A 26,531-nucleotide genomic window follows, 5' to 3' on the forward strand; every position below is an offset into this window, starting at 1 on the left:
AAAAACCACAATGACAAACAAAATCACCTCACACACATTAGAATGACCACTATAAATTTTTTTAAAAACACCAAATCTGTTGATGATGCAATAAAAATGAAACTTAAGTTGAATGTTGGTGGATAACAAAGGTGCAGTCATTATTTTAAAAAGTTATAAATGTTTCTCATTTATAAATCTATATCCAAAATATGTAAAAAAAGCCAGGCACAGTGGCTCAAGCCCACAATCCTAGCAATTTGGGAGGCCAAGGTGGGGGCAGATCACCTGAGGCCAGGAGTTTGAGACCAGGCTGTCCCTGTCTCTACTAAAAATACAAAAAACTAGCTGGGCATGGTGGTGGGCACCTAAAATCCCAGTTACTTGGGAGGCTGAAGCAGGAGAATCGCTTGAACCCAGAAGGCAGAGATTGCAGTTACACGAGATCACACCACTGCTCTCTAGTGTGGGTGACAGAGTGAGACTCCATCTCAAAAAAAAAAAAGCAACACAGGACCTGGAAGACATATTTGACAATCTATCTTTATTATACCAGTATTCAAAAAAGCCAAAAGGCTGAAGCAACCCAGATGTCTCTTGATTTAAAAATACGTCAAAAAATGTAACATATACATAAAATGGAATATTATTCCACCTTAAATAAAACAATCTTGTCACATTTTAAGATAAACATTGAGAATATTATGTCACTTGAATAATCCAGTAACAAAATTATGGATACTGTATGATTCCACTTATATGAGATACCTTAAGTAGTCAAAATCATAAAAATAGAAAGTGGAAATTTTGTCTGTCAAGGGCTGGAGAGAGGGTAAAATTAGCAGTTGTTATTTCATGGGTATTGAGTTTTAGTTTTGCAAGATGTAAAATTTCTAGAAGTCTTTTGCATAACAATGTGAATATACTTAACATGCCTGAAATGAACAGCTTGTTGATTTTGAGACAGGGTCTCACTCTGTCACCCAAGCTGGAGTGTAGTGGCACAATTTTGACTCCAGCTCAATCTCCCATGTAGCTGGGACCACAGCTGCACACCACGATGCCTGACTCTTATTTTTTTTTATAGAAAGGGGTCTTCATATGTTCCCCAGGCTGGTCTCAAACTTCTGGGCTCCAGGAATCCTCATGTCTTGGCCTCCCAAAATCCTGGGATTACAGAAGAGAGCCACAACCATGCCTGGCCCTGAAATGTACACTTCAATAAATTTAAGATGGTAAATGTTATGTTACGTGTTTTTAAAACAATGTTTAAAAAAAAAAAAACAAAAAAATCCAGAATTAATTTTTTTGAAAATTACCTTCAAATCACAAAACTGTTTCTCTCACAAAAGGAAATATATATTCATCATTAAACCCATGTTGAAAATAAGACTATCTTCATGACTACTCACTTAGACAAGATAAAACTACCATCAAAAATCAGCTAAGAATATAAGATAAGCCATAACTAAAACTGAGGTCACATTTATAGATAAACACACACACACATAAGTAATCTGATTGTGATAGACACGTGCAATTTATCTCTTAAACCTCAAATGGACTTAAAGTGTACAAACAGAATCGCAAATTCTCTAAAATTATAATACATAAGTAAAACCAATAGGCACAATAAACTGTTGTTAAGAAACCTACACTGAGACCAGGCGCAGTGGCTCATGACTATAATTGCAGCACTTTGGAAGGCCAAGGTGGGCGGATCACAAGGTCAGGAGTTTGAGATTAGCCTGAACAATATGGTGAAACACCATCTCGAATAATAATGCAAGAATTAGCCAGGGGTGGTGGCGTCCCTGTAGTCCCAGCTACTCGGGAGGCTGAGGCAGAAGAATGGCTTGAACTTGGAAGGCGGAGGTTGCAGTGAGCTGAGATCGCGCCAGTGCACTTTAGCCTGAGCAACAGAGCGAAACTTCCTCTCAAAACAACAACAGCAGCAGCAACAACAAACAACGACAAACAAAAAAACTACACTGAAGAAACATGTTAATACAGAACTTCAAACAATAAGACAAATGTTTACTCATAAAATCTGGTGTAACACATGGAAGTATCATTACGAAAATTTGTCAGGCCAGGCACGGTGGCTCATGCCTGTAGTCTCGCACTTTGGGAGGCTGAGGCGGGTGGATCACCTGAGGTCAGGTCAACCAGTCTGTCAACGTGATGAAACCCGATCTCTACTAAAAACACAAAAATTACCAGGCATAGTGGCACATGCCTGTAATCCCAGCTACTTGGGAGGCTGAGGCATGAGAACTGCTTGAATCCGGAAGGTGAAGGTTGCAGTGAGCCAAGATCGCACCACTGCACTCCAGTCTGGATGAGAGAGGGTAACTCCTTCTCAAAAAAAAAAAAAAAAAAAATTGTTGAAGTAACTGCAATCTTTAACTAGTATTATGTACTCATCATATACAGGTATTTTGAATCATTGGCATGCACGGTGTAGCAGTAAAATTTTGAGAATATGCAGTATAATTATAAATAGATTCTAATAAGAAACTTTTAATAAATTAGCATTTAAAAGAAACTGGAGTTTCTTTTTATGTTTTAAATATATGCTATTCTTACACAAAATAAAACTGCTGTATTCTAACTTTAGAAGCAAAGAATAGCCTTACATTGTTAAACACAGAAAAAATATATATATATTTTGCAGAATAGGGTTAGACCCTCTGATATGTAAAACAAATATTAGGAAATAAACTCTGTTATTATTTATATACAGGGTGAAGAAAGTAGATGACAATTCCATAATTTTATAACTACTTATAACTAGTAACTATTTATATTTATATTTAGTAACTATAACTATTTAGTAACTATTTTCATAAATATGGAGTGCTTACTAATTATCTATTTACTTTCAGCATACCATGCAAATTCTAGCATATTGTCCTAAATAACTGAATCTAAAATTACAAATTTGAAATAGAATATAGAAAGAAAAAACGTATAAGGAGAGTGACATCAGTAAGAGGAAAATAATAAAAGTGCTCTATTTTCATATCCCCTTATAGCAAAAAAAGTCAGCCATCCCTGACCAAAAATGACTTTATGAGACAACCAGGCATTATGGTTCACACCTGTAATGACAGCTACATGGTACATTACTGTTGGAGAGAAATGCTTCAGGCCAGGATTTTGAGACCAGCCTTGGTTATGTAGCAAGACGTCATCTCCAAAATAAGTGCCTCTAAGAGAGATTTGAGATCCAGGGATGTAGTTGTGAAACCCTATTAAAGCTTAAGTTCGAGATGTGTTCTATTCAGAAGGCAGGCCCTCATTCAGGTGGGAAATTACAGGACCCCTGTTCTTGGCTACAGACCAGGATAGGGTTCACCCAACTTGGTCCCACTGAGAATTCTGAACTTACTCTATAGCCACCACAAACTCCTCCCAAGCCAGAGTCTGGCAGAGGTCCTGCTATTCCAGAGACCTGGAGGAAGGCATCTATTTACAGCCATGTAGGCAGGCCTGCAGACCTTGGCCTTTACCATGGTCCCTGAAACAGTTCACTGACTCAGTTTCAGTTACACGAGCCACAGTTTATGGTCAGTTCTGCCTATATAGAAACCCACACAGTTACCTGAGGAAATGCTCTCTGGTACTCACTGAAAACCACACTCATCCACATCCTGATTTAAGGCCCGGCATATGCAGACCTGACTGCAAAAACATGCCCTAGTGTCTGCCCTACAGAGCAAAGTCCTGAAGGATATGCAGTCTGTCCAAAAATAAAATGGAAATTACAACTACCCAAGCCCCTGTAACAAGCCAACTGAAGGTGAACCCTAGTGGAGACCCAGCAGCCTTGTGACCAAGCTACAACCCCTCTTCACTACAAATTCAGAGGGCATCTCATCACCCTAAGGGCCCAATAAAAGAAAATCTTTACAATCTAAAATCAGTTTATGAAAACTTGAAGAGGTGTCTGCTCCATCAAATTCAAACACCAATACAAAACTATACTGTGCCCATTTTCAATGCTTCTATTTTAACGTAGCACTGGAAGTATGGGCAGAAGAATTAGTCAAAGAAATAAATAAATCCATTGAAATTAAAAAATAAGTAATCTTATATTTAAAAAACCATAAACAGTACATTAAAACCTCTCTAAACTAATAAATACACTCAGTAAATTAGCAAAATATAAAATTAACATACAAGTATATCTATGGTTTCATACACTTAAACTATCTGACAAAATAGAGGAAGAAAATTTTATTGACTATAACTTAAATAATAAATTTCTGAGGAAAATATTAACCAAGGAGGTAAAAAATCTTTACAATAAAAAAAGGAAAAATTAGAAAAGATACAAATAAATTTTAAAATATTTTGTCTATGAATTGAAAAAATGAATATTATCGAAGTGCCATATTATCCAAAGTAATCTATAGATTCAATAAACTTCCTATTAAAATTGCAGTGGTACTATTTTCACAATAATGGAAAATACAATTCAAAAATTTACATGAAACTAAAATAAACTTTGAATAGCCAAAGCAATCATGAGGAAAAATAACAAAGCGGAAGGATGTCATAATTTCAAACTATATATTTCAAGACTAGATAGTAATAAAAACAGAATGGACTGTGCAGAAAAATGAACAAAAAAAAATTCAACAGAAACTATTACTCTCAGACATTTCAGATCTGATGCAAAAAGAGAACTTTGAGAGTAATTTTAGTTTCTCAAAATCATGCAGACATTTGTGCGTCCCAAAAATTATGGAAAAGCAGCCAGATTGTGCAGTCTCTTATATGTCATGAAGAGGACTTTGGCTCTCACTGTGAACTTGAAGGAAGCTCACTGAAAGAAAAGGAAAATCCTTAGAGAATTTAAAAGCATAAGACAGAAGATGCCCCTTTGTAAGCAAAATTTAAAAAGAAACCAAACAAACAAACAAACAAACAAAAATAGCTGCCCAAGAACTATTTCCTTTGGAACACAGCTCCTCAAATCACACTTTAAGGACTGGCTTTCTCTTTGACCTCGCGACCCCTTATCTGTGTCATCTGTTGTATTCATTTTCACTCACACCTACCTGAGGGTTTGGCCATCATCTCATTTCTCTTCATAGTCAAAGGTTTTTTTCCTTGCTCCAGACAGGTGATCAGGTCTGGCTTAGAAACAGTAATACCTGTTTTATTAAAAATAAATAACATAAATCTTGCTTATATTCTCCAATTACAAGCTAGTAATGTGCTCAGCACAGAGGATGTGATAAAATATTCTAGTAAATTAATACAAAAATACTAAGTTGTAACAGAAATTTCTAAATAAGTAGAAAATACTTTCAATTTGTAGGTTTCTTAATTTTACTACCTGGTACTACTGAATCAAAAATTGGGGGTGGCAATTAGATTTTCAGGTGGAGCAACAATATTTTATGCCACTAAATTTCTGGAATTACCACTAATTTAGAGTGAAAAATACAGCTCAACTCAGGAATGTGGAAAGTTTGGATTAAGATAAAACATGTTGAAGAAATTCTTTTCTAAATGAACAAATTCTGAAGATTTTCTGGAAAATGGGGATCTGAAACTCTTTTATGCAAAGAATAAATTACTAAAAAACATTCTACAAAAAATAAATAAATAAAATCTTTAGGGTATATTATTATGTACTCAAGTTATCCTCACCAAGGAAGATCAGGTTTCTGTAGTTCTCTAACATCACATCCCTATATAAATTCCGCTGTGCAGTGTCCAGGCAATGCCACTCCTCCAGAGAGAATTCTATGGCCACATCTCTAAATTGCAATGGTCCCTGCAAAACACACACACACACATTTTTACCAAGTGGCCATGGGCAGAATTTTTAACTTGACTTAAGGTGAAATAAGAGAGTAAAGAGAACTGGTTCTGACATATAGGACTGACTAAAATTATCCAATAAAATGATTTCAAAACAGAAATATTCTCTAATGTATTCTCTAACTCTGAGAAGAAAGAGCAGCATAAGATCCACAACATCAATTCATGTATGTTTCTAGATAATAAAGTATAAAATTAAGGGCAAGAACAGGAACATGTAAATTTTTCAGTGCTATAGTTACATTATACAGAATGAGTTGTGAATATTTTTCAGATGGAAAAGACATGTTGAGTTAGAAGGCATCTCTAAAGTTTTAATATGTACAATAAGCTGAAGACATTGTTATGCAGGTTTTTTCTCCCCCCAGAAGATCTGGAATAAAGTCTGATTTATTTATTTATCTATTTATTTAGAGATGGAGTTTCGCTCTTGTTGCCCAAGCTGGAGTGAAATGGTGACATCTCAGCTCACCGCTACCTCCGCCTCCCGGGTTCAAGCAATTCTCCTGCCTCTGCCTCCTGAGTAGCTGGGATTACAGACATGCATCACCACACCCAGTAATTTTTTTTGTAGTTTTAGTAGAGATGTTGTTTATGTTGGTCAGGCTGGTCTTGAACTCCCTACCTCAGGTGATCTGCCCACTTTGGCCTCCTAAAGTGTTGGGATTACAGGTGGAGACACCACGCCTGGCCAATTTGGTGAATTTCTAACAAGCTCACCAGTAATGCCAATGTCTTTGGCCCAAGAAGTATATTTTGTCAAACATTTAGTAAGTGGAAGAGCCTGTGTTTTTCCCACTTTTTCTAGCCTGTAAACAAACATAATAGCCCTCACTTACCAAAGAAACATGTGTAGAAAAAAAAATAAGGACAGTTGCCAGATTAAATGTGATGGTTTATGCACATCAGCTGCATAAAGATACTTAATAATAAAGAGGAAAAATAATTAACTCTATAGTGAAAAAAATATGTCCCAGAGATCTTTAACCAATTAATTAATGGTTAATGCATTAACTGTTAACTGCACTAGGACAATGGTTTTTTTTTTTTTTTTGAGACGGAGTCTTGCTCTGTCGCCCAGGCTGGAGTGCAGTGGCGCAGTCTCGGCTCACTGCAAGCTCCACCTCCCAGGTTCACGCCATTCTCCTGCCTCAGCCTCCTGAGTAGCTGGGACTACAGGCACCCGCCACCATGCCTGGCTAATTTTTTTGTATTTTTAGTAGACACAGGGTTTCACCGTGTTAGCCGGATGGTCTCGATCTCCTGACCTCGTGATCCACCCATCTCGGCCTCCCAAAGTGCTGGGATTACAGGTGTGAGCCACCGCGCCCAGCCTAGGACAAATTTTTATGATGTGCTAATGCACACAGAAGAACACAGCATCACTGTTGAAATATTCCTCCCAAAAAAAGTAAATTATAGTCTGAATATAACCATAAACATCAGTTTTAGGCCAGGCATGGTGGCTCATGCCTGTGATAGCAATTTGGGAGGCTGCGGCGGGAGGATCACAAGGTCAGGAGTCCGAGACCAGCATGACTAACATGGTATAACCCCGTCTCTATTAAAAATACAAAAATTAGCTGGGTGTTGTGGCAAGCACCTGTAATCCTGGCTACTCAGCATGCTAAGGCAGAATTGCTTGAACCTGGGAGGCGAAGGTTGCGGTAAGCCGAGATCATGCCACTGCACTCTAGCCTCGGTGACAAAGCCAGACTCTGTGTCAAAAAAAAAAAAAAAGAATCATCAGTTGTATACAAACTTTAAAATACAGACAACTCTATGTTCAGTAACTTTTAGTAGTAATTTTAAGTAGGCTTCATTTAGCATCCTAAAGAGGAGGTATCTCCTAATAATTTTTTTCAGAACTTTCTGGGTAATAAATGCCATCCCATTTAAATAAGCATTTTCTTTTTTTTTTTTTTTCCTGAGATGGAGTCTGGCTCTGTTGCCCAGGCTAGAGTGCAGTGGTGCAATCTCGGCTCCCTGCAAGCTCCCCCTCCCGGGTTCACGCCATTCTCCTGCGTCAGCCTACCAAGTAGCTGGGACTACAGGTGCCTGCCACCATGCCCAGCTAATTTTTTGTATTTTAGTAGAGACAGAGTTTCACCATGTTGACCAGGATGGTCTCGATCTCCTGCATGATCCACCTGCCTCAGCCTCCCAAAGTGCTGGGATTATAGGCGTGAGCCACGGCACCTGGCCTAAATCAGCATTTTCTTAATCCTCTTCTGCATAGAGCTAATGGAACACACAACTGGAGCCTCAACATTACATGTTCTCCATCTTTACTAAGGACCACAGTTTTCCCCAATAGAAATCTTAAGTATCCACATCTTTCCATGTTCAACAGCCACAAAGGGAACATTTTTAATATTGCAGATCATAAATTCTTGCTGAGAATTCTGCATGGCATATAAGAAGCTATGATGCAGAGAATAAGGAGAAGGCTCTGAAATATAGGAAAGAAATATTTTTCAGACTCTTGACTACCATAAGAATTTAAAGAAGTAATTAAGCCAAACTCATTAGGGACGAAAAACACAAGTAGAGAAGTAAAGGTTTGTGAGTATTAAACGCATGGCAGTCTAGGAGGCAGAGTGGACATAGCTCTTCATCTGACACATGTTTACCTGAAGAAAAGCCACTTTTTTTTCTTTCTCCTCCTTCTCTGGATTCCTTCTCAGATGAGATTCTCTAGACAAGTTACACCTGTTATCTTGAGACTATGTCTTTAAAGGTGTCAGTACCACATGTTTACCTGCTAGCATAACATCAACTGGCAGAAAAACAAAGACAGAAAAAGTCCACCCATTTCTGTCCTTTACAACAGAAGACATTCATGAACAATGAGCTGCTCCATGAAGATAAAAATATAAATTTCTCTTTGCTGTCCTCAGATACTCTCCCCTGCCATGGACACCAGCCATTTCTGCTACAGTAATGGAAATAAGCGCCACACTGACCTGTCCCTACCAAACGCAAACAGAACAGGCCCTGTGACCACCCTTTAGGGCAAAGGTGGAACTTAACTCTCATGAATGTATTTTGAACCCCTCATACTTGGTTCTGGTCTCACCTTAGAGTCACATAAGGGACTCCATGGATGCTTCCACCCAGAACAATAAACAGAAGCTGTGTGGAGGACACAAGGAATTTCTGCAAATTGGCCATGTGATTCTAATGAGAAGCCTGGGTTGATAACCACGGAGCTAAGCATTTTCTCTCAAACTTTAATGAGCTTATAAATCACTTGGTAATTTTGGCCCCAATTTATGTAATGTGACTCTGGAGGTTTGAAAAGGGTCCATGAATGGGTGTTTTAAACAAGTTCCCTTTCAATGCTGATGTTGCTCCCCCGCCCCTTGGCGCATTAGCATTAGTTAGAGAAAGCAGGTACAGTACAAGGTCTCTTACACTTAGCACTCTTGTCACAACCAAATACTTCTTGTACAAATAAGGACAACCCATCTCCATCCAAAAGTTTTATATCCTTTGCTGGTTCTTTAAAGTTTACAGAAAAAACAGAAGGCAGCAATGTCTGAAGAAGTCTGGATTTAAAAAACAACATGTACACATGTACTAATGCAATGTTTATTAAGCAGGTAGTATGTGCTCAAGAGTATGATACAGAGCACTGTGCTGGGCATAACATATTACGTGATTTAATTCTCATAACACCCTGGGAGCCGGTACTAAGTGTATAATAATTTTCAGGATTTAGGTAAAGGGCCCAGCATTTTTATTGCTTCTTCTGTTTCTCTGCCATCAAATTTGTTAAAAAAAAAACCCGTAAAAAATTAAAACTAAATATAGACAGATGAAAGAAATATGGAAAGCAAGAGTTTAATGTAGTTCAGAGAAAATTTTATTGTTTATATTTACATTTTTGTGACTTGTGGAGCAATTACTGGATATGCAGGAATGGAAAACAAGTCCCTAAATAGAATGTCTCTGCAAACACTGGTTTTAATATAAAATTTAAAAACTAAGACCCTATAACACATAATTTATTTTTCCCATTTATCTACTTTTGGATTTCAGGAAATTGTAAGCACCAGCTCTAGAAAGACAACAGGATTCACCAGCCAAAACTCTGACCTCTTCTACCTGTGAGACAAGACTCCAGGGTAGGGTCAGATGTAAATAAAGCCTCCAAAAAGGGTCAATCTCAACAGAACTGGGTCAGGAAGTGGACCCTATGTAGAATTCTGTTCTCTATGTCACTGGGGTATTTCCAGTTTTGTTTTTTCTAAACTAACCTAAAATAAACTTAAATCCCAGAGTCTGTGTAATTTTAATCTTTTCTAGCCACTGCCCTGTCAACTTTATATTATATGCTAATATGCAATTTAAACAAATCCCTTAAGGTTTTCTAGGGTAAGTTTATTAGGAAACAAATATGTACACTTAACAGGATGAAAGAAATAGAAATACGGCTGGGCCTGGTGGCTCATGCCTGTAATCTCAACACTTTGGGAAGCTGAGGTAGGTGGATCACGAGGTCAGGAGTTCAAGACCAGACTAACCAAGATTTTGAAACCCCGTCTCTACTAAAATTACAAAAATTAGCTGGGTGTGGTGGCAGGCACCTGTAATCCCAGCTACTTGGGAGGCTGAGGCAGGAGAATCACTTGAACCCAAATGTCAGAGTTTGTGGTGAGTCGAGATTGTGCCACTGAACTCCAGCCTGGGTGACAGAGGGAGATTCCATATCAAAAAAAAAAAAAAAGAAATTATAACAACAATTCTTCTGTTCATAAATATCCTTTCAAGTATAGACATCAGAAGTCACAACAATATAAAGTGGCAAATAATGCCCAATATTTTGGACATATCTATTTGTTATACCAACCATATGATGCATAATTCAAGTATTTATCTAGTTGCTAGTCTAGACTAAGTTTCTGGATTGTAGGAACCATGGCTGCTTCATGTTTTATTTTAACGGTCATATGAAATGGAAGCTACTAGTTTATCTGTTTGGGTCTCCAGATCTCCTCCTTGTTTATCATCCCAGTACCAGGAAACTGGAGAAACTCTCATCTGGGTACCAACCTAAGACACCTTGTATGAGGGGATGAACAAACAGGATGATTCATTTCTCTTACGCTGAGAAAGAAGCAGAATTAACCACTCTTGTCAGCCTGACACAATTCTGCTCTGGACATCCTCAAATCCCTCAAAGACCACTAGATGATTGTGAGAGAATTCCCAGTGACCTGGGGCTGGTGGCCCAATGATAAGCCAGGCTAGAGAGACTCAGGCTGATTCTAAATAGGAAATAGAACTGCCTTGGTGGAGCTCCAGAACCTGGATCACCTGTCCTGATTTGCTAGCTCTTGTGTAAGAGAAAGAACACAAATACTCTACTCCAGTATCACATTTTACAGGTAAATATAGTTGTGGTCATAACTCTGGATACTTTGTGGCCTTGTTCTCTCACTCTTAAGATGCTTTTTTTTACACTTATACATATTCTGTCATCAGATTCTATTTCCTTCTGGAGGTTCTCACATCACTGTAGCAGGTCAATGAACAAGATGTGAAAAATCTCACAGAGCCACACTCCCAAATGGGAGCTGTAAGCTGTCTAGGTTGACATCTCACAATGCAGAAAATGCCTTTTCTTAGTTTTCTGTACATTCTCTATCCAAAGTCCGGTCCTTTTTTGTAAATCCCAGGCAGAGGCCAGATGTTATCTGCAGATTCTAGGTAGGATCCACCTGGCTCTGCATCCTTTGGTGTTACAGCAAGTGGAGTACAAACGAAGGAGAGATCCCCCCCATAGAGGCTGCTCTAGCACATTCTAAATGATAAGTCTACATGAAAAAAAAAAAAAAAGCTGACACAACATGAATATAAGTAGACAGTTTATTTGGGTAAAGTTTACAGATTATATATAACCTGCGAGCAAAGATTAAAGTTGCCTGGAATCTACACTTTGAGTAGCAGCATTTACAAGAAGATTTGTAAAGACAATAAGAGAAACACAGAGAGTGGGCAAAGTTGTTTGTCAGGAATTTCTATTTATTTACAAAAATAACATTGATTATTGATTAGATACATATCATTATAGTTTAGGGTATGGGATATAGTGTCCAATGTAGCATTATTATAGTTTAATTTATAGCTACATGTGGCAATAGTGAACAGTTTCAAAAGATGAATACAGAATTCAAAGGGAGGAGAAAGACATAATTGCACTTTTATTTTAACGTCTCTGAGTTTGATAACTAAAAGGACTTGCATTTTTCAGATAAAAGTTTTTTAATTCCCAAATCTCAAGACCTGGATTCAAAATATGGAGCTGCAGATTTAGGGCTTGAGTGGCTGGAGTAGCACGCATGTTACCTGCACATTTGTGAGCTTTTTAGCAAGAGAAGGAAGAAAGAAATGGAGATTTTCTTGTCTACATGTCTACTCAATACACACGCTACTCTACTTGGGTTTGTTGGCCCCATGGCCTCTGAATCAGTTTCAGGTTTGAAGATAAAAGAGTCACTGAAAGAGGTAAAATGATTGATTGCTGCCCTGTGAAATTTATAGAAATCTGATCTAGACTCTCTAGAAGTGACTGTAGAGGACTGTAGATAACAAATAGGCAGAAACACAATTCTGCCTGCACATTTAGGGTATGGCATGCACTTTTCTGCACAAGTGTGAATTGACTGGAAGCCTGAGAGGGAATGTCCCCTCGAGTAAATTCTGGTTGGCCCTTATGTGTTTATATCATGTCTGGTAATTCTAGACTGTTTGGAAACAATAATTAAAAGAAAAATTTTCTCCAGCCCCAGAGAAACTCCACAATAATAGAACAGAAAGAAAATGGTTTTATTACACAATTAAACTTGAATGTGACATGCATCATAGTCAATCTGCTTAAGAGACTGCAAAGATAGAAAGATGGTCACCATAATTAGTTCACAAGTAGAAGAATTTCCAGCACCATGTCATACATAGTTCATCCTAAATTCACCTGGAGATTGAAGAGGCCATCTGTGTATGCTAATTACTTATATTCAATGACAAATAAACTTTTCACCTCTTTATAACAGGTGGTAGTTTAGCAGGAGAATCGCTTGAACCTGGGAAGCAGAGGTTGCAGTGAGCCCAGATAGCACCACTGCACTCCAGCCTGGGGGAGAGAGTGAAACTCTGTCCCCTGCCCTCCCAGCAGAAAAAAAAAAAAAAAAAGAAAAAAAGAAAGGAAAAGAACAGGGACATATTTTCAGAAGAATTTTATAAAGTTTCATTTCCATCTCTGCTGTTCTCTCCTCTCCTAGCCATTGAATGGGGGTCTATATTGAAATACATCTTACAACTTCCAACAACACATTTTGATGAAAAAATAGAATCTGACTGTGTTCATACACTGGAATATATTGGAACTTGCAACATAGCTAATTGAAGAGCTACTGTAGTTTTTGGGTGGCCACATCACCTGTCTTTATTTGTCCTGTAACAGCAGCATACAAATTTAGTGAAATAAAAGATACTAAAATTGTGTTTACTCATAATTATCCTGAATGAATAAAGTAACAAACATGTCTAATATCTACTAACTGTAACAATTTGGTTGTAAATATTCTTTGGATATTAGATATAAATATCTAAGTATGAACAATTTTAATGAACTAATCATAATGTATGTAGCATTAAAAAAATTAAAACCATACATCAGTTAGGCTGGGCGCAGTGGCTCAAGCCTGTAATCCCAGCACTTTGGGAGGCCGAGGCAGGTGAATCACGAGGTCAGGAGTTCAAAACCAGCCTGGCCAATATAGTGAAACGCTGTCTCTACAAAAACCATATGAAAAAATTAGCTGGACCTGGTGGCTCACAACTGTACTACCAGCTACTTGGGAGGCTGAGGCAGGAGAATTGCTTGAACCTCGGAGGCGGAGGTTGCAGTGAGCCAAGATCGCACCACTGCACTCCAGCTTGGGCAACAGAGGCCAGGCGCGGTGGCTCACACTGTAATCCCAGCACTTTGGGAGGCCGAGGTGGGTGGATCATGAGGTCAGGAGATCGAGACCATCCTGGCTAACACGGTGAAACCCCGTCTCTACTAAAAATACAAAAAAATTAGCCGGGCGTGGTGGCAGGCGCCTGTAGTCCCAGCTACTCGGGAGGCTGAGGCAGGAGAATGGCATGAACCCGGGAGGCGGAGCTTGCAGTGAGCCGAGATGGTGACACTCCAGCCCCGACGACAGAGTGAGACTCCGGAAAAAAAAAAAAAAAAAAAAATCCATACTTCAGTTAAAACATTTTATATTTCAAAAGCATAAATAACAGTATTAAAATAACCATTTAAGTGATTAATTCAAAGTAAATATTGTGGCTTTGTATTCATACTATTTTAGAAAATACTGTTTATGGCTCACGCCTATAATCCCAGCACTTTGGGAGGCTGTGGTGGGTGGATCACCTGAGGTCAGCAGTTCAAGTTCAAGCTGGCAAACATGGTAATACCCCATCTCTACTATAAATACAAAAATTCAGCCAGGCATGGTGATGCATGCCTGTAAACCCAGCTACTCAGGGTACTGAGGTAGGAGAATCACTTCAACCTGGGAGGCAGCAGTTGTAGTGAGCAGAGATCACACAACTGCACTCCAGCCTCGGCAACAGAGTGAGACTGTCTCAAAAAAAAAAAAAAATGAAAATATGGTTTAATTTATATGAATGCAGATTATCTACAAAGATAACTGCTAATTGCTCTGAAATAATAAACAGAAAGCAAGGTACAACTACAGACTCAACTGTTCAGTTTATACCCTGAACTGTTCTTGCTTTCGCAGTATAAGTACTTCAGCCTGCAAATATTGGATAGTTACCTTGGATTACCAGGTTTCTGTCAAAGAAACTGAGTATCATTTAGTCTTTATTATTCTGTATTGCTACCTTTACTCCTATCTTTGTGCTAAGCTTCTGTGTGCTCTTAAAATGAGCTTGTATCTAAACAAATCTGTGTCTACCTTAAAGGAATAAAAATCAAAAACATAAACTTTTCAGAACCAAAAACAAAGCAATACATCTTAAGTACTTAAAATAATCTGGAGTCAGAAAAAATGACAAAACTTTTATTTAGCTGTTGACATGATTTACATATATTTCAAACAAGCAGAGAAAAATATCTACATATATTCTAAATCCCTTAAGAAAAGAGGGAATAGCGGCCAGGCACGGTGGCTCATGCCTGCAATCCCAACACTTTGGGAAGCCAAGGCAGGTGGATCACAAGGTCAGGAGATCAAGACTATCCTGGCTAACATCGTGAAACCCCGTCTCTATTAAAAATACAAAAAAAAGAACAAAAAAATTAGCTGGTCATGGTGGCGGGCGCCTGTAGTCCCAGCTACTTGGGAGGCTGAGGCAGGAGATTGGCGTGAACCCAGGAGGCAGAGGTTGCAGTGAGCCGAGATCGCCCCACTGCACTCCAGCCTGGGTGGCAGAGTGAGACTTTGCCTCAAAAAAAAAAAAAAAAAGAAGAGGGAATAGCAAAATTTTTTTTGGAACTTTTTAAAGAGTTTGAACTCTTGGACATCTGAAATTAGCACACTCTATGCACTTGAAATAATGTTTATGGGGGAAAAACCAGGAGAGAGAAAGATATATGAAATCCGTAAGTGCACAAGACAAACACAACAGAATAGAGAGCCCAGAAATAATGTCACCCTCCTACACTCATCAGATTTTTGACAAAGCTGACAAGAGGAATATGGGAAGAATTCTCTCTTTAATAAATGGTGCAGGAATAACTACCTAGCACTATGTAGAAGACTGAAACTGGACCCCTTCATTACACCATATACAAAAATCAACTCAAGATAAATTAAAGACTTAAATGAAAAACTTAAAATTATAAGAAACTCTGCAAGATAACATAGAGAATAACATTCTAGATATAGACACTGGCAAAGACTTCATGATGAAGCTACCAAAAGCAATTGCAACAAAAGCAAAAATTGACAAATTGGACCTATTTAAACTAAAGAGCTTCTTCACAGCAAAGGAAACTATAAATAGCACAAACAAACAACCTACAGAATAAAAGAAAATATTTGCAAACGTTGTCGATGACAAAGGTCTAACATACAGAATTTATTAAGAATTTAAACAAGTTTACAAGAAAAAGGCAAACATCTCATTAAAAAGTAGGCAAATAACATGAACAGATGCTTGTCAAAAGAAGACATACATGTGGCTAACAAGCATTATTAAAAAAAAAAAGGTCATCGCTAGTCATTAGAGAAATTAAAAGAAAAACCACAATGAGATACCACCTCACACCCATCAGAATGGCTGTTTTTCATAAGTCAAAAAATAACAGATGCTGGCAAGGTTGCAGAGAAAAGGGAACGCTTATACTCTTCTGGTGGGAGTGTAAATTAGTTCAACAACGGTAAAAAGCAGTGTGGTGATTCCTCACAGAACTAAAAACAGAATTATCAGTTTGACCCAGGAATCTCATAATTGGGTATATAGCCAAAGAAATATAAATTATTATATTATAAAGACATATTCACATGCATGTTCATTGCAGCACTATTCACAATAGCAAAGACGTGGACAGGCCCTGAATGCCTATCACTGGTAGACAAGATAAAGAAAATATGGTATGGTCAGATGCGGTGGCTCATGTCTGTAATCCCAGCATTTTGGGAGGCCGAGGCAGGTGGATTGCCTGAGCTTAGAAGTTTGAGACCAGCCTGGTCAACATGGCAAAATCCTGTCTCCACAGAAAATACAAAATGAAAAATTGGCCAGGCATGGTAATGCATACGTGTAGTCCCAGCTACTTGGGAGGATGAGGTAGGAGAGAACTGCTTGAGCCTGAAAGATGGAAGCTAAAGTACACCAATATCATGCTATGGCACTCTAGCCTGGGCAATAAGCCTATCTCCAAAAATAAAATAAAATAAAAGATTTAGTAAAAACAAAATATGGTACATAAACATCATGGAATACTCTGTGGCCATTAAAAAAAAATGACCATGTCCTTTGCAATAACACTGATGAAGCTGGAGACAATTATTCTTAGAAAACTAATGCAGAGTCCAGGCATGGTGGCTCACGCCTGTAATCCCAGCACTTTGGGAGGCCGAGGTGGGATAATCACCTGAGTTCAGGAGTTTAAGACCAGCCTGACCAACATGGAGAAACCCCTCTCTACTAAAAATACAAAATTAGCTAGGTGTGGTGGCATGCGACTCTAATCCCAGCTACATAGGAGGCTGAGGCAGGAGAATTGCTTGAATCCAGGAGGCGAAGGTGGCGGTGAGCCGAGGTGGCACAATTGCACTCCAGCCTGGGCAACAAGAACAAAAATCCATCTCAAAAAAACAAAACAAAACAAAAAACAAAAAAAAGAAAATTAATGCAGAAACAGAAAACCAAATGCATGTTATTATTTATAAGTAAGAGCTAAGTAATAAGAACACGTGAACACAAACAGAACAGACACTGAGGCCTAGTTGAGGGGGGAGGGTGGGAGCAGTAAGAGGATCAGAAAACATACCTGTTTGATGGTATGCTTAGTACCTCAGTGACAAAATAATCTGCACTTCGAACCCCCATGACATAATTTTAGCTGTATAACAAACCCACATGTGTACACCCAACCAAAAATCAAAGCTAAAAAAAGAAAACAAAAATCCCTGCGTGGGAGAGAGTGCAATGTAGGTGAATGGACTGATTTTCATTACAGATAGTGGCCCAGGTGGGGCTGTTTTCTGATTTATCTTTGTTTGCATGCAGACGGATGAGATTATAACCGGGAGGTCCAGAACCTTAGGTTGGTGGAAAAAACAGGTTGGTGCGGCAGATTCTGTATCTAGGGGTGGGGATATGCCAGGAGACCTGTAGAGACTTTTGGGTTCTTGGCAAGAAACACTAGGATCAAAAATGCCATGGTGAAGTTCCTGAGGGTGGTGCCCAGTCCTGGGAGGAGTGAGGACATGTCAATGTCTACTGTGTGTGTTTAGGAGTGGGTGGGAATCCTGTGGTGGCAGCTGCAAGAAAACAGGGTCTGTCATCAGAACTCTTTCCTCTAAGTTTTCAGTCTTCTGTCACCCTGGAAGAAGACCTTAAATCACAGGACAACAGGCAGTGTGACAGCCTGTGTACAGGAGAGCAGAGCCTCCCATTTTCAAATACCCAGAGCTTTCTTCCAGGTCTGGCCCCAGTGATATCTTTTTTCTGGCACCAAATCTATAGAGTTTGCTGAATATCAAACAATTCTCCAACACCAACTCATTGCCTAATAATTGAATTCTGACACCACCTAGAGTCAGCACAGACCCTGATCCAGGGCTGGGTCCCACAACATTGTCCTCACTGCAGAGGCCAATCAAAAACCCCATAGGCCCATCTATGCTTCTGAGCTACTGTTTGAAAACTGAGGACTCCCAAAAACCTCCCTGAAGTTCAATTTGGTAGAGCTACTTACAGAACTCAGCAAAACACTGTAGTTATGTTTACCGGTTTCATATATAAGATGCAGCCCAGGAAAAGCCAAATGGAAGAAATGCATAGAACAAAGAAAAGAGATGGGGAAACACATAGATAATCCTGGAAAATATTGTGATTAATAAAATTCTCCACCTTTTGTGTGCTCCAGGAACAGTATATGGAAAGAAATGCCTTTCTCATTATGACTTAGATGGTGCTCTCTTTTCTTCCCTATCACACAGCCAGACACACACACTGTACATTTTCTCTTTTTTCTCATTAAGAAATTCAGCTGAATTTGTCTTCAGTGGTCAAAATAATTTTTTTGTTTTGAGATGGAGTCTCGCTCGGCCACCCAGGCTGGAGTGCCTTGGCACCATCTCAGCTCACTGCAACCTCTGTCTTCTCCATGGTTCAAGCAATTCTCCTGCCTCAGCCTCCCAAGTAGCTGGCATTACAGGTGGCCACCACAACTACCAGCTAATTTTTGTATTTTTAGTAGACAGAGGGTTATCACCATGTTGACCAGGCTGGTCTCAAACTCCTGACCTGCGGTGATCCGCCTGCCTAGGCCTCCCAAACTGCTGGGATTACATGCCTGAGCCATGGCGCTCAGCCTAAAATATTTCTTAATCAAACTTTACTTAAGTTTATCTCCATCCCTCAGGCTAGTGAGGGATGGAGATAAGCCATCTCCAATGTAGGAGAAAAGCCCTTTTCTGCCTACATTTTTGCAACCCATGAAGATTTTTTAGTTAGCTGGTACTTCTTCCTGTTGCAATACTTTTTAGGAATTCATTTTTTTTTTTACATAAATCTAACATTCTTATTTTAGAAAGCGTAAAAAGTGCCTCAAAACCATAACAACTTCATTACCAGTAAGACCCTCCCAGTTTCCTTTCATCTTAATCTTAACTGCATCTGCCTGTGGGGCCCCAGCTTTCCAAGGCTTTGTAGCTTCTTTCAGAATGAAGACTCCTTCCATGGCTGGGGTGAGCAGTCTTGAGATATCCGCAAGGGAGACTCCCCAGAAAAAACTAACAGGGCCTTTAATAACCTCCTGTCGGCCGGGTGCGGTGGCTCACACCGATAATGCCAGCACTTTGGGAGGCCGAAGCGGGCCTGAGGCAGAGAGTTCAAGACCAGCCTGACAAACATGGAGAAAACCCGTCTCTACTAAACACCAAAATTAGCCGGGCGTGATGGTGCATGCCTGTAATCCCACCTACTGGTGGGGCTGAGGTAGGAGAATCGCTTGAACCCAGTAAGCCGAGATCACGCCATTACATTCCAGCCTGGGCACCAAAAGCGACACTGTGTCTAAAAAAAAAAAAAAATACCCTGTTGCAGGCTTAATATTAGCCTTAGCTTGGAGTCACTAGGTTCAAGCTTTAATGTCCACATCAGAGTTATTCACTTGGTTTTTGAAAGTAAGTGTTAGAAAATCCAGTGAAATTACTCACAGTGTTTACATAAAGGAATTTTTAAGATGCTTACTTTTTTTTTCTTTTTTTTGAGCCGGAGTCTCGCTTTGTCACGCAGGCTGGAGCGCGATGATTGGATCTCAGCTCACTGCAACTTCCGCCTCCCGGGTTCAAGCAATTCTCGTGCCTCAGCCTCCCAAGTGGCTGGTACTACAGGCACGTGCCAACACGCCGATAGTTTTCGTATTTTTAGTAGAGACGGGTTTCGCCACGTTGGCCAGGCTGGTCTAGAACTCCCTACCACGTGATCCACCCGGCTCGGCCTCCGAAGTGCTGGGATTACAGGCTTGAGCCACCGCGCCCAGCCAGGAAGGGGTTTTGAACCCTAATGCAGTTCCTGTTTTTGTTTCCATCCCCTATTGGCTGGGATCAGACCGCACAATCTAAGCTGATCCCGGTAAGCTTAGACCCAAACTTTTTCCAAATAAAGTAAATGCGCGATTTGCGAGAAAAGGAAAAGCGGGTAGAAGAAGAGGTAGGGTTGATTTACAACTTTTACAACTTATGACCAGAAAGTTGAGTCATTTAAAAGGAACTTAGTTGTCCTAACACCTCTTTACCTCAAGTGATCCGCCCGCCTCGGCCTCCCAAAACGTAGGGATTACAGGCGTGAGCCACAGCGTCCGGCCCCATAAATTTTTAATAGGAGAAAAGAGAAACTGTAAACCCAAAGGAACAAAGCTCTTCCCATTCATGAACCCGCACCCCGAGTCAGGATTCTCCCCTGCCCACCCTCCCCTGGTCCCTGCATAATCTGGGAGAGACGCCACGCTGCGGGTGCAGAGCTGCCCAGAGAGGGCTCCAGGCTAGGGTAGTCACCGCGCAGTGAAGAGACAAGACGCCCAGGGGCCGGCTGCCAGCGCAGCTGCCATTTTATGGCTGAACAGGACTGAGGCCGAGCTGAGCAAGGAGAACTGGGGGAGCAGACTGTGGAGCTGACTGCGGGGAGGCCTGAGTCCCGCCACAGCCACTTTTCACCGGTTCCAACCAGTCCCTCTCCTCTCTCGGGATGTCGGACCCTCACTCTCACCATTTTTGGCTTCCAGGAGGTGCCGGTGTCTTAGCTGTGGATCTCCCAATACCTGCAGGACACGGGGCCACAGAGCCCGGGCCTTTAGGAGCAGTAAGAACCAGACCTGCAGCTCTGACTGCAGCGAGAGACAAAGGCCGCACCAAACCCGGAAACCGTCCTCTTCGCTCCAGCTGCGTTCCTGATTGGATGGTTTTCAGCCCACCATCCCTGATTGGATAATGCTTAAGGCCCCGCCCCCTGAGGCCCTGAGTGACAGTAGATGTGATCAGACGCTGAGGTGAGTGAAGAAAGAGTGACAGCCTAAGCTGCAGCCTTTTCAGGCAGGGCTTCCTTCCTGAGCTGAGCCAGGCCCACCCCAGAGCATGGGAGAATTCTATCTTTTCTTTACTCTCTCTCTTTTTGAATGTATTCAAAAGGTGAACAGAAGTATTTTGCTCTCATATTAATAATACATAAAATTTTTGTTCAAGAGAAAATCAACTTTGGCAATAATGTATTATCAATACTAAAGGTAATTTTGATAAAACCTTATAAAAAATCAAATTTGTCATTTTTGACCTCTCGAGATTTACATACATATTTTGTAATCTAATGTAATTTTTTAACTTTTTGTATTTTATTTTTATCTACATTCTTTTTGTTTTTTCAATTTGAAACAACCTTTAAGTAATTTCAAACTGTTACAGGAGACAAAGAAATCCTTTAGGGCCAGTCCGCTGGTGCACGCTTGTAATCCAAACACTTTGGGAGGCCAAAGTGGGTGGATCACTTCAGGTCACGAGTTCAAGACCAGCCTGGCCAACATGTTGAACCTCATCTCTAGTAAAAACACAAAAAATTAGCCAGGTGTGGTGGTACACACCTGTAGTCCCAGGTGCTACCGCGGCTGAAGCAGGGGAATCGCTTGAACCCAGGAGGCGGAGGTTGTGTAACGGCCTAAGGGCTTCATCTTGCCTAGACAGAGATGATTCATCAAGACAGGTGAATTTGTGGAGGAAAAGTTAAATATTAAATTTGAACTCAGTTGAACATGGACACAAACAATGGTCACCAAGTCCTGGAACAGGTTATGTGAGCCCCTTGAGGCATTCACCTGCCGACCTTCCCCTGGTCCCTGCACAATCTGGGAGAGATGCCATGCTGCAGGTGCAGAGCTGCCCAAAGTGGGCTCCAGGCCAGGGCACAGTCACAGCGCAGTGAAGAGGCAGGACTCCTGGGGGCCTGGCTGTCAGCGCAGCTGCCATCTTCTGGCTGAATAGGACTGAGGCCAAGCTGGGCAAAGAGAACTGGGCGCAGATTGGTTTGGAGAAATCTCTATTTTAATCTATTCCTATAAATTAGTTATTGAAAAACAATAGCCAATCGCAAAAAAAAAAAGTTGACTTTTTTGTGTTCCTTGAGCCCAGTTGCAAAGAGCCCAGTTGCAACTGGGCCTCATGCCAAACAACTTGTTACAAAAAGAGCTAGGATCCCAGACTGCACCAAAGCTCCAAAGACCTCTCCTTGTCTGTGCAGGGATGGGTGGCCGACTCTGGAGCCCAGGCTGTTGCTTCCTGGTCTGCTGATGAATCCTCCATAGTCTGGTGAGTGTAAAGATATATATTTTTTCTCTTCTCCCCTTCCCATTGCAATGCTCTTATTATATCAATTTGCTTATTATATATGCATTGCCATTTACCTGGGATAAAGCTTGTTTACCCTTAAAGGTATTGTGTGTGTGTCTTTTCTTCTCCCCTCATGTGTTTCCTGCACAGAACATATTTCTCAAAGGCTTCGTTTGTTCCTTTTTATTCATTTTTGTTTAATCTTGTCTGCATGCCTTATTTTGGCAAGGTTGTCTTCAAACTCTGATGTTCTTTCTTCTGCTTGGTCAATGCAGCCTCAAATACTTTTGTATGCTTCAGGAGGTTCTCATGCTGTGTGTTTTAGCTCCATCAGATCATTTATGTTCCTGTCTAAACCAGTTATTCTAGTTAGCAGTTCATCTAACCTTTTAGCAAGGTTCTTAGCTTCTTTGAATTGGTTTAGAACATGTTCCTTTAGCTCAGCAGAGTTTATTACCCATCTTCTGAAGCCTACTTTTGTCAATTCATCCATCTCATCCTCTGTCCAGTTCTGCACCCTTGCTGAAGAGACATTTTGATAACTTGGAGGAAAAGCAGCACTCTGGCCTTTCAGCGTTCTTTTGTTGATTCTTTCTCATCTTCATGAACTTGTCTAGTTTTGATCTTTCAGGCTGCTGACAACTGAATGGTTGTTTTTGTTTTGTTTTGTTTTGTTTTGAGACAGAGTCTCACTCTGTCACCCAGGCTGGAGGGCAGTGGCACAATCTCGGCTCAAAGCAACCTTCGCATCCCAGGTTCAAGTGATTCTCGTGTCTCAGATTCCCGAGTAGCTGGGATTACAGGCATGCAACACAACGCCTGGCTAATTTTTGTATTTTTTAGTAGAGATGGGGTTTTGCCATGTTGGCCAGGCTGGTTTTGAACTCCTGACCTCAAGTGATCTGCCTGTCTCAGCCTCCCAAAGTACTGAGATTACTGGTGTGAGCCACCATGCCCGGCCTTGGATGGGGTTTTTGTCGGTACTTTTTTGTTGTTGATGTTGTTGTTGTTGTTTTCTGTTTGTTTGTTTTTCTTTCAGTGGTCAGGTCCCTCTTCTGTAGGGCTGCTGCAGTTTGCTGGGGGTTCACTTCAGGCCCTATTCATCTGGTTCACTCCTGTTCCTGGAGATGTCAATCAAGGAGGTTGGAGAATAGCAAAGAAGAGTGTCTGCTCCTTCCTCTGGGATCTCTGACCTCAAGAGGCACCAACCTGATGCCAGTAGGATCGCTCCTGTATAGGGTGTCTGACAACCCCTGTTGAAGGGTCTCACCCAGTTGGGTGGCATGGAGAGGAGAACCCATTTAATGAAGCACTTTGTTCCTTAGTGGAGGGGAGTGTTTTGCTGGGGGGAAACCCACTCATGTGGGCTGCCCACGTTTTTCAGAACTAGCAGGAGGAAAGGCTAAGTCTGCTGGTCCACAGAGACTGCAACTGTAGCAGGACGAGCCACAGACAAAACTCCTCAGACACTGAGTTAAAGAAGGAAGTGGTTTATTCGGCCGGGAGCATCTGGCAAGACTCTTGTCTCAGGAGCCGAGCTCCCTGAGTGAGCAATTCCTGTCCCTTTTAAGGGCTCACAACTCTAAGGGGGTCCACGTGAGAGGGTTGTGATGGATTGAGCAAGCAGGGGGTACGTGACAGGGGCTGCATGCACCGGTAGTCAGAGTGAAACAGAACAGACCGGGAAGTTTCACAATGTCTTTTCTATACAATATCTGGAATCTATAGATAACATAACCGGTTAGGTCAGGGGTTGATCTTTAACTACCAGGCTTAGGTCAGGCAGGCCCAGGCCTGGTTTCAGGTCTGGTTCCTTGGTTTTGTGTCTGGTTCCTAGGCGCCGGGCTACCTGCCTTTTGTTTCGCTTTTCTTTCCTTTTCTGAGTACAAAACAATATAAAACAATATGAGAGGGTCTGTCTCTCTTCTCTCACAGCCACCCCTTCCCCTAGGGGCTCAGGTCCAGGGACATCAGAATTCTGTCCCTGAGTCCCTGACTGGAGTTGTTGGAGTTCCTGCAGGGAGGCCCAGCCCAGTGTGGAGGGATGAGTCAGGGTCAGGCCTGAAGAGACACTTTGGCTGCTGTCTGCCACAGCCAGTGTGTTGGGCTGTGGGGGACACCTCTTGAGACCAAGCTGTCCAACCTCCCTGGCTCTAGCAGGGGAAAAATGCAGCCAGGAGCTCTAGAAATGGCTGCTGCCCTTCCCGTGCCGAGGGAGCTTAGCCTATTAGGCAACTGGGAGTCTCAGTGCTGGCTGCTGTCCCTCCTCCAAGGAGCTCAAAAGGCTGAGACTGCAGGCAGCCACAGCCATGGTGCTGGTGGCCCCTCCCTCGGGAACTCAGCAGGCTTAAGCAGACTCTAGCTGAGAGGCTGTTAATCTGTTCAACTCCGCGGTTGGAATCTGAGGCTCCAGTGGCGTGGGTTCACGAGCGGAATCTTCTGATCTGTGGATTGCACAGTTTCATGGAAAAAGCACAGTTTCCTAGTCTGGGTAGCCTGCTCAGTCACCGCCTCCCTTGGCTGGGAGATGGCTGTGGTAGGACTCAGGCCTCCCGCGCTCAGCTCCAAAATCTGCTCCCGGAGTTTTTCTCGCCCAGCTCGGCCTCTGTTCCCTTCAGCCATAACATGTTGGCTAGGCTGACAGCCGGGCCCCGGCCGTCCTGTCTCTTCCCTGCGCAGTGACTGCGCCCTGGCCTGGAGCCCTCTCTGGGCAGCTCTGCACCCGCAGCGCCGCGTCTCTCCCAGATTGTGCAGGGACCAGGGCAGGGTAGGCAGGGGAGATTCCTGACTGGGCTGCGGGTTCACGAATGGAAAGAGCTTTGGTCCGTGGGGTTCACAGTTTTTCTTTTATCCTATTAAAAATGTATGGGGCCAGGTGCTGTCGCTCACGCCTGTAATCCCAGCACTTCGGGAGGCCGAGGCGGGCAGATCACTTGTCAGGAGTTGAAGACCAGCCTAGCCAAAATGGGGAAACCCCATCTCTATTAAAAATACAAAAATTAGGCCGGGCGCGGTGGCTCACGCCTGTAATCCCAGCACTTTGGGAGGCCGAGGCGGGCGGATCACGAGGTCAGGAGATCGAGACCATCCTGGCTAACACGGTGAAACCCCGTCTCTACTAAAAATACAAAAAAAATTAGCCGGGCGTGGTGGCGGGCGCCTGTAGTCCCAGCTACTCGGGAGGCTGAGGCAGGAGAATGGCGTGAACCTGGGAGGCGGAGCTTGCAGTGAGCTGAGATTGCGCCCCTGCACTCCAGCCTGGGCGACAGAGCCAGACTCCGTCTCAAAAAAAAAAAAAAAAAAAAAAAAAATACAAAAATTAGCTGGATGTGATGGTGAATGCCTGTAGTCCCAGCTACTCGGGGGTCAGAGGAGAGAGAATCGCTTGAACCCGGGAGGCAGAGGTGGCAGTGAGGTGAGATCGCGCCACTGCACTCCAGCCTGGGCGACAGAGCAAGACTCTGTCAAAAAAAAAAAAAAAAAAAAGGAAGTCACCGCAAAAATATCAAGTAATTTAAAGAGTGATTCAAGAATTGTAGAGCACCCAGCTACAGTTTGTAGTTTGTGGTCCATGGGAGGGGCTTGAAGAAAAGACATTTATAAGGTGCATGATGAAGAACACTAAATTCAATAATTGGTTAGATATAGTTAGGTAGTTTCTTAATTTGTACAATCTAGGTGGAAATTTCCTGATTATGTAATCAGAGCTTAATTGGCATTTTATAGTTGTTTAAGCTTGAATTGTGTTTCCCCTAATGTAGTGATTTACCAAAAAATGCACTTGAGTTTATATTTTTTTCTTAGAAGTAGCAATCCAGGGAATAGAGCCTCTTCAGTCTCTCAGACTCCTAAAGTCTAATTGCCTGCCACTTAATTATTTTCACACCCCACAGGGGACTGATTTTCTCTGGCATTTTTCACATGTGTCCCAAGTGGGGCCTCAAGTGTCCCCCATGTTCCTCAATTAATCATTTTTAACACTATTAAATAAATTTGTTTCCTGTTTGTAAATATCTCCCCTGAGAAGAAAGAAAAGAATAATCCCCGGACACTGTATTGTAAAAATATTTGTGCCTCTTTTTCTTCTATTTTTCCAGAGAACTTACCAGAATGTTTTTGGGTCAAGATTACCCT

At 41.5% G+C, this 26,531-nt stretch overlaps 1 protein-coding gene and 1 pseudogene across 3 annotated transcripts in view; one reads left to right on the forward strand and one right to left on the reverse strand.

The window, feature by feature from the left end:
* The window catches only part of ZNF626 (zinc finger protein 626), a 38,834-nt gene extending 17,846 nt beyond the window's left edge, over window positions 1–20,988 (reverse strand). The window contains exons 1-4 of one of the 3 annotated variants that reach the window (XM_063701160.1): window positions 20,791–20,944; window positions 19,774–20,033; window positions 5,647–5,773; window positions 5,049–5,144 (exon numbers count right to left, since the gene is read on the reverse strand). In XM_063701160.1, the coding sequence (XP_063557230.1) occupies window positions 5,049–5,144; window positions 5,647–5,680 (130 nt within the window). In that variant the 5' untranslated portion in view covers window positions 5,681–5,773; window positions 19,774–20,033; window positions 20,791–20,944. Of the gene's footprint in view, window positions 1–4,535; window positions 4,814–5,048; window positions 5,145–5,646; window positions 5,774–19,773; window positions 20,034–20,790 lie in introns of those variants that run through there. The other 2 variants (XM_031004018.3, XM_031004017.3) reach the window with 2 other exon arrangements.
* The window catches only part of LOC115930172 (zinc finger protein 737-like), a 206,499-nt pseudogene that overhangs the window by 154,681 nt on the left and 25,287 nt on the right, over window positions 1–26,531 (forward strand).

The sequence above is a fragment of the Gorilla gorilla genome, chromosome 20 (assembly GCF_029281585.2).
Source record: "Gorilla gorilla gorilla isolate KB3781 chromosome 20, NHGRI_mGorGor1-v2.1_pri, whole genome shotgun sequence".
In the NCBI taxonomy this organism is placed as follows: domain Eukaryota; kingdom Metazoa; phylum Chordata; class Mammalia; order Primates; family Hominidae; genus Gorilla; species Gorilla gorilla.